The sequence below is a fragment of the Brassica oleracea genome, chromosome C7, assembly GCF_000695525.1.
Source record: "Brassica oleracea var. oleracea cultivar TO1000 chromosome C7, BOL, whole genome shotgun sequence".
In the NCBI taxonomy this organism is placed as follows: Eukaryota; Viridiplantae; Streptophyta; class Magnoliopsida; order Brassicales; family Brassicaceae; genus Brassica; species Brassica oleracea.
In genome coordinates, this window is record NC_027754.1 from 40,193,121 (window position 1) to 40,201,947 (window position 8,827).

Consider the following 8,827-nt stretch of genomic DNA (forward strand, 5'->3'; position numbering starts at 1 on the left):
TTACTCTAACCCATTTCAAATCTATGGAGCGTGAAGCGCTTCTTGTAGACCAAGATGAGCCTGCCTTGCAAATAGTACTGAAAAGTCAAAACCCTTTTTGAAAACTATGAAAAATTTAATCTTTGCTAAAAAATATGTCAAAAATATACGAAAGCTCTCTAATCTTTGCTTGAAAATTTACACAAAACCATTTCCAAAACCTATGGAAAAAATGCACAGCCGAGAATTCTACTAGTTCAAAAAAAAAAACTATGGAGAAAAATATATTAGAATAGATTTCAACTATTTGAGGAATTACTCAGAACCCATTTGAAAATTTGTGAAGAAAACACTCAAAAGAGACTTTTTAAAAAATACACAAAACCCAAATGCTACTAATGATTTCTTCTCAGTTTCTATTTTCTCTCTCTCGTGTTGTTGGACTATATAGGCGGAAGGTATGGATGTCACTCCAAGCTGATACTTCAAAGGAAATTTTAACCGTCCATCTGATTCAGTTATTGTATGGGCTTATAATTGTCAAAACACTGTGTGCTTGGGCTCAATGGGCCTTCGAAAATTCAATGTCCCAGATGCAATTTTCGTAAAGGCTTAGAAACTCTTTACATTCAATTAGATACATCGGATCAAAAATCCATACCTAGTACAATATTCATGACCATATTCCTAGGTTGGATTCTTCTGCGCCACTTTTTAGAGCAGTGTAAATTGTATTGTACCCCAAACTAAGAAAGAAAAAACTAACGACAGCTTTATTGAAAAGCATATAACAAAACGAAAAGGAGACTTTTGTGTTAGAACTTTTGTGTTGAAGGTTTTAGAAAACGGTTCAAAAATATAATCAAATAATTTATAGAATTTTTTATTATCTAGAATTAGACTTTTTTTGAGCAAAATCTAGACTTAGACTAAGTATATCCATAGATGACTTAATTTAAGTAATTCACACTCATATATGTTTTTGAATACCATGGTTATATGATGAAAATATGGTTGCTACTCATATGAACATCATAATTTTTTGGCATATGTATTCGTGATGTAAGTATGTGTTGATTATGTTTAAAAGCCTAGTTTAAATTTGTTGTATTTCAAAACTATAGTTGTTTTTTTGTTGGAAAGTTTATATCTACGGTATCTTATATTTTGGCCCTTACCGGAACTAACTTCTAAGAATGGCTCAGAATGGAAAGAAAAAAATTGAGTTCACATTATGATTACTAACTTGAATTTGACATTGCCCAAAGATGAGTCAAAATCACTAATAATGGATAAAAAAAACGAAAAAGATTTCCAGAAAACTTAGGTAAAATTGAATAGACTAAGCATTATGTTCTTTAGATAACAATAACTAACAACATAGTTTCAAGTATTTTGGTCCATATTTTTTTGGTATTAAAGAAAACTAACATTTAATCGGAATTTTTTTTTTTAATTTTCAAATTTTTTAATCCGAATCAACCGTGAAACCGAAATAAGCGAACCAAATTTTCTAAATACGCGAACAGATCTTAAGCCTCTAGAACCAAAACAGAAAGAAAAAAAAACAAAATTCCCAAGACTAGTTTCATGCATATGATTTCATAACCATGAATTAAAATAGTGTACATAACTGTGATAAGTTAACAAATTCTCATGTAAATAACTTTTGAATAACTGAAATACTTGAAACATGGTTTAACGTAAAACAGTTCCAATGTCTCTCAAGGGAACGAGATCAAGTTCCATCATTGGTAGTTTGAGAGTTGGATTTCATGATTGTAGATTGTTTGGGGTACCTAGTATAAAGAATCCAGCGATCCAGGTGTTTGAGGAACATGTGAAATGATGGTAGTGCTAGTGAGCATCGACACGATTGTTGACACATGGGGACGGTCTGTTGGTTCGTGTTGAACACAAAGCAGCGCGACGTGGATGCATCTTGTCACTTCTTCTGCTGGAAAATTCTCTAAAATGGTTTGATCCACGAGTTTTAATGGTGTCTCCTCTCTCCACAACCTCCAGGCCTGTAAAATAATTTAATCATTAAATAAATAACTTATAGTTACATGGACGTTTTAGCTAATATAAATGTTCTAGACTTCTACTTCAGGTACTCACGTATGTGACCAAATCTGGACCCGGGGAATAGAAGCTCCTATTCTTCTTTCCGCATATAATCTCAAGAACTAAGACCCCGAAGCTATACACATCCGTTTTCACTGAGAATATCCCCTCGCACCTATACTCTGGGGGCATGTAACCTCTGCAATATTAATTGTGTAGATATCGGTGATGTTCAAAAAGGAACCAGTACTCATAAAGTTATAAAATGGTAATAAAGCGTATCTTACTCAGTTCCAAATATCCTTTCAGTGATAGAACTAGTTTGGCCAATACCAAAGATCCTTGCCGTCCCAAAGTCAGAAATCTTCGGGTTCATATCAGCTTCCAAGAGTATGTAATCTGCTTTGAGGTCACCATGTATGATTTTGGGCCTTGAATCTTGATGAAGATATAGTATCCCTCTAGCGATTCCCATGATTATGTTGAACCGTTTTGTCCAGCTTAACTGAGCTTGCTTTATTGGGTCTGCACATCTCTCATATGGACCCCATTAGACAATGAGATAGAGAACACAATTTCATCATTTGTTTCTTACCAGAGAGGAAAGAGTCGAGACTTTTGTTAGGCACAAACTCATAGACGAGTACTCTTTCTTCTCCTTTGACAGAATAACCGAGAAGTCTAACAAGGTTTCCATGCTGAAGTTTTGCGATAACAATAACCTCATTCTTGAACTCTTTCTCGCCTTGTTCCGAAGTTCTTGACAACCTTTTTACTGCAACGTCTCTTCCACCAGGCATTAATGTACCCTACAAGTAACATCAATGAGACAATATGATCAGATTACTTTGATTTATGTAAATACAAGATTTTATAGATTACTTTTGATTTATATAAATACGAGTTTTCAAGATAAGCACCAAATAGTTAAAGAAAAAAATACCTTGAAAACATCTCCAAATCCACCTCGGCCAATTTTATTGCGCTCTGAAAAATTATTTGTTGCAACTTCAATTGTCTTGAAATCGAATTGTAGGGAGCGTACAGTTGTGATACCAGCTACAGTTGTAATAAAGGGTTTTAATTAGTTACATGGACTATATATATAATATACATGTAGTTGTTGTTGCTATGATTAAACAAAAGAACAACACTCACTTTGATTAAACTCAACTTGTTGGTCTGATTTTACCCTTCGAGCAGACCGGCGAGCAAAAACAACGACGATAATGATAATGATAATGATGATGAATACAATAACAGCAACAACTATTGCTATAATAGTTCTCAGTGAGATATTTCTGCTGCCTGTACAAGTACAATATAAACCATATAAACTTTGAATCTTTGGACAGGTTCTTGTGAATATAACTTTGCAAGGACTTACCAGTGTCTGTCTTTTTGGCCTGGTCGCTAGCAGAAGATGGTTGACGTTGCAGCAGAGGAGGAGGAGAAGGAGGAGGGGAAGGAGGAGCCAACGTAATGTTACCAAAAGCCTTAGAGAATGTTAACAACTGCCACCGAAAAAAGCAGATTGGCCGCATAACATAGCCTCCTGTCTTCTCTCCACAACATGATTGGTAGTCAATAACGCTTTGTCTTAAACAATTATCACAATCACCAGAAGAAATATCCGGCGTGCATTGCATCAACGCGTATATATTCTGGAAAGGTGTCAAGGCTGCAACATCAGCTTTGTAACCGTTTTTTTGCGCAGAAGCTGCAGCAATGATACCATGTATCAATCCTTCCCATATCTTCTTGAACTCCGTTATATTCGAGTTGATATTTGCAGTGTTCATGACCAAATACTGAGGTACAATCTCCCAGTAACCTGCGGATCCTGAAAAAGAATTGTTGGAGTAACGGACAAGGCAAGGAGTTGGATCAAGTGCCCAGTAATACGCGCTTGTACCAACCAGTCAGATGCGCCTTTAATTTGATACAAGCGGAACAATCATTTGCTTCTGCTCCAGGGATGCACATCCCTGCCGCGTAGACTCGGCTAGGTTCTTGTCCAATGGAACCGCTGTAGAAGCCATCTTGAGCCGCGGCATTGGACGGAAGAGAGGAGAGGATGAGACGGCGGTTTGCGTCATATGTACCGTTGGGTATGAAGTTCTTCCCGTTGTGTACGCACGTTTGTGCTGAAACTGAAGCAACAAAGGAAACAATGAGAACAAAACAGAGGATTAGTGAGGAACTCCTCTGCTTCATTTTCCTTACAAGATATTGTCTTAGTGTTCAAGCATCTGTCTGTTTTCACTATTTAAAAAGCAATGGAAGTTTCTGTGAGAGTTTCTAAATGTTGAATTCCTCAAAACTGATATACGGTCACTAAACGAAGGACAAAAAAAATCGAACGTCAAAAAAGAAAGAAAAAAAAAATCGAACGTCAAAGTCAAATGTTTCTGTTCATACAGTATTAGTTTCGTTTCAGATAATCATGAAGGTGTGTAGGATCTTAGTTAAGTCCTGTTATGAGTATATGACCTAGGACATCCGCAGAAGAAGACGTGAATAATGAACCCACTTGCATACATGCACATAGCACATGTTAATCACTCAAACTATACAATCGTCAATCAAGCGTTCATTTCATTCACGTAGTTTTTCTTATCCTCCTGAGGATTATGGCAAAATCTTTTGTTTTAGTGCTTACGCGTCTTGTCAGTTCTTAGAGCACCCCCATTAGTGAACTTATGGGGGGTTCACACAGATTCCAAAAAGAAAAAAAATATTAAAATAATGAATAGTGATGAACTTGTCTCTCTCCACCTCTTCTCATTGAACCGCACTGTAGTGCGGGTCCCACGGCACGTGGCGGCCCGCGATTGGTCCGATTAATTTTTTTTTTTTTTTTTTTTTAAAACAAAAATCAAACAGAAAAAAAATATAATAAAAAAATACTTTGTCAAGTGGGGGTGCTCTTACTAATTAAACAGAACTCGAAGTTTCTGTCTGAATTTTTTTTTTTTTTTTTTTTTTTGGAACACTTCTGTCTGAATTTTTATATCTTCAATTCGTCAAACATATCGGTTATGGTAGTGGTCCTTAATTTGGCCTAGCGTCAAAAGTCAGCTTTTTTTTTTGAAGTGGCAAAAGTCAAAATTACTTGGACCCAGATTGAGACGTCCAGATGACCACTAGGCTATTGTATCACTGTCTTTGGTTTCGCAAGTAAACTGATTTTGGACTGGTTTTATATTGGTTAATAAACGATTACTTGTGTAGCACGTTCCCAGATTGATGAATATACAAATAGATTATCACTAGTTAATGAATATAGTTTATCTTATGAGTTTATAACTATATAATCCGTTCAAAAAAATTATTATACATCACGAGGTATATTGTTCAAGATCACTACTAGGCATATATAGTGATCAAAAAAGTATTATACATATATTTTTTTGGTAAAAATTATACATATATTCTGGAGCCAAAAATTCAAATCAAAAGTGATAAGGGTTCTCTCACAAACTTTGATTTGAGTATAATCTCACATTTCATACATAAATTTAATGGAGTTTTCGCATACACTTTGACTGCGTATATATCTCACATGGTCAGTGTCAAACAGGTGCAATGTTTGTCTCAACGGAACATCAGCAAAGTTAGGATAACCTTAGAGCATGTCCAATGGAGTTCATAATATTTACATCCAAACCTACTAGCTACTACCTGTAATGGAGCGTGTACAACGAGGCTCTAGATCTCAATAAACATAGTAAACAGGTAAAACAGAGAAATTAGCGTTGAAGTCTCAGTTTTATTATATTCTAGTTTTCACTTTTAAGGTTTAGATAATATAACTATCTTATCAGCGTTACAGTATTGTAGACTACTAGCTACAATGAAATTGTGAAACAAGATCAGTAAACAGAGTAAATTTCAATTTGAGAAAGAATTGTATGGGGATTGAAGTTCTAACGCCCAAAAATAAAAACACTCAGGATCCATAACATCAAGATTGATCCTTAACGAGGATCAAATTGCTAATTGTTGCACCATCCATAGAGAAAAGACCTGACTCCAAAATGTCAGCTGGTTAGTCTTGATCGTGTGTGCTTCCGACAAAAAAATCCAGGTTGCTAAGGCAACGGGAAGATGAATTGTCGAAAATGTTGGATGATACATGGGACGTTTTTTTAACACATAACAACCCATTATTGATGCATTTGAAACTTCATTGCTGTAAAAATTCTCATGAATCAATTTAAAAAGCTTATAATTTGCTGTTTTAATTTAAATGCTACGATGTTCTTGTAGTTACCTATATTAAAGAACGTACATTTGTGTTGCAGATCAAATGTTGCAGCCATGTGGTTAATTAATTTTAAGAGATTATAAAGCTGTAAGACTAAAAGTTTTCAAAATATAGATAAAGTAAGTTTGTATTTTTTAGCCAAGGAACATATCCAAGAGTTGATTAAAAACATAAAGCGACATAAATATCCCTCAAAATAACGACATAACCTTCAAAGAAGAAGTCCACAAGACTAAACTACGAATCAGAACTCAGAAGCATACATGGTTTCATGACTTTCATCACTAAAATCAGAGGGGAGGGATGATCAAACGGATCACACCGTTCTTGGCAATGGTCTTGATCTTACGGCCAGGAATACTGACCTGACTTTCGAGCATAGCCACCTCACCAGAGTAGAACCGGCCACCAGAGTCAAGGCCAACGGCAGGAGCATCACCAGTCACCGATACTCTCCCGTTCACGACGGAGACGGTGAACCTATCCTTGGGAACACCCGGCATGTCTACACGCACGTATAGACCGCCGTTTGAGAGAATCTTCCACTCATAGGCCATATCCGAACCTATGTTCACGCATGGGTGTGGCTCCAGTAACGGACCGGTTAACTCCGGGTCTGCGCTTCCACAACCAAACTCATTATATTTCACATACGGTTTAATGACATATTTCAAAAGCTTGCAGAAAGAGAACATATGTAAATACCATGTGGATCCGTGCCGTGAGGAAACGTGTGAGGACCCGTGCTACAACGATCTTTGACCATAAAATAGAGACAAAAGTAACAATTAATTTAGGGTATAATAAGAATATATATTTAAAAGTTTGTGAGAAAAAGACTTGTAGAAAAAAAAAATCAAGATAATAAATTAATAAACCATTAAATCAGATAATTAATTGTATAAAAAACAAATCAAAGATAATAAAGGAAAATGTGGTGAAAGGTTACCTTCTCGGTCTGGGCCACCAAGAAACGCTGTAGAAAATAAATTGAAATTTTTTTTAGTATATAGAATCTTTAGTATATTGATTTAAATAACCAAAAAAAGGGATTATAGTTTGAAAGTAATATACAGATGCATGAAGGGCTTTGTGATGAGGCGCGGGTCTTGGAGAGGTGAAGCCTGAGAACACCGTCCGACATGTGTGAGACCAAGCCGGAGATCTCGCAGCATTTACAGACGAGACCTGTAGCGGAGCCGTAGTTCCGAGGAGAAGAGTCATGTTTGTGCTCTTTTGGTGCGTCCGCGGTGATAGACACAGCCTTCTTCGTCGGGTCAATCCTAACCTTTATGCTGTCTTGTGGAACACCGGGAAAGTCAATCCGAATGAACATGTCCTCGTTCTCAAGCATCTTGAACTCTGTGAACCCTTTTGGTCCGCTTACGAGAAACGGGTTGTTAACCGCGTAAAACCCTTCTGCTCCACACCAAAACAGACATACACAAAGACAGAAAAAAACAAAACTGAGAAAAAAAGTATAGTATAAGTGAAAACGTGAACGAGATTTGAGGATGGTTGAGAAGTATCTTACCTCTAGATGGAGGAGCAACGGTAAGAGGGACCACCATTTTTCAACAACGAGAGAGAAGTTTTCGGTGAGGTTTCAGATTTCTAAAGGTGACTGTTCTTTAGGGTTTCTCTCTCACTGTTTTTTTCGACCTTTATGTTTCAGAGGAAAGAGAAGGCAACGAACAAAGACAAGGCAATGAGCTGTCGTCTTTCAATTTGCGACTTCGTAATGCATCAGAATTAGACACGCTTCGACTCCCCATTTGTGAAACTTTTTTCTTTATTTTTGTAATTATTAAGGAGAAAAAGAGTGTATGATCCGATCCCATATGTACAAGCCTACGTCGTGAAATCATGTTTATCTTTTGGTTACATCCCATTCCTCTAGCATTTCAAATAGATTGGATATTCAAGGAGCTCCGATAAATACTACGGTAGCAGCAAAAGAGCTTGCAAGTCTTTCATTTCAGTGATAAAGAGCATACGGGTGGTATCCATATTAACCAGCAGTTTGTTTTGGATCATCACATTAGTTTTAACTGGTGTTGTTATGTCCAGTATACATATTAACCTCTAAAAACAATTGTAAGATGAACACAGTGGCATGGAACTGTCAAGGTGTGGGAGCCGACCTGACGAAGGAACATCTTGATAAGTTATATCACTGTTTTCGACCTAGATTTCTATTTTATCGGAGACAAAAAACAATCGTTATGTTCTCCAAAATTTACAAGTTTCTTATGGGTATGATCAAGTTTGTACCGTTGAGCCTCGTGGACGAAGCGGTGGCCTAGCACTTTTTTACATGGATGATCCTTCGGTTACTATCTTGTATGCGGACGCGCACATGATTGATATTAAAACCAGTCTCGAAGGACATGTGATTTTTATGACGTTTGTATACGGTGACCCTGTTGTTAGACATCGTGACATTGTCACGCATGAGTACAAACCGAAGCGAAGCGTGGTTCATGATTGGAGACTTCAACGAGATCACTG

General features: G+C 36.7%; 2 protein-coding genes across 2 annotated transcripts; both read right to left on the reverse strand.

Annotated features, from left to right (window-relative positions):
- Positions 1–1,774: 1,774 nt before the first annotated feature.
- On the reverse strand, positions 1,775–4,285 carry LOC106306530 (cysteine-rich receptor-like protein kinase 13). The gene is given in 8 exon segments (XM_013743183.1): positions 1,775–2,006; positions 2,101–2,245; positions 2,334–2,571; positions 2,642–2,855; positions 2,990–3,105; positions 3,205–3,354; positions 3,434–3,960; positions 3,962–4,285. Coding segments are annotated over 8 exon segments (1,920 nt in total). The 5' UTR covers positions 4,264–4,285; the 3' UTR covers positions 1,775–1,778.
- Positions 4,286–6,514: 2,229 nt separating this feature from the next.
- Positions 6,515–7,908, reverse strand: LOC106306531. Its single transcript, XM_013743184.1, has 5 exons — positions 7,851–7,908; positions 7,391–7,735; positions 7,266–7,292; positions 7,022–7,072; positions 6,515–6,932 (listed from the first exon to the last, which is right to left on the reverse strand). Exons 1-5 carry the CDS (start codon positions 7,885–7,887, stop codon positions 6,607–6,609), a joined length of 786 nt encoding a protein of 261 aa, XP_013598638.1. The 5' UTR covers positions 7,888–7,908; the 3' UTR covers positions 6,515–6,606.
- Between the last annotated feature and the right edge of the window lie 919 nt (positions 7,909–8,827).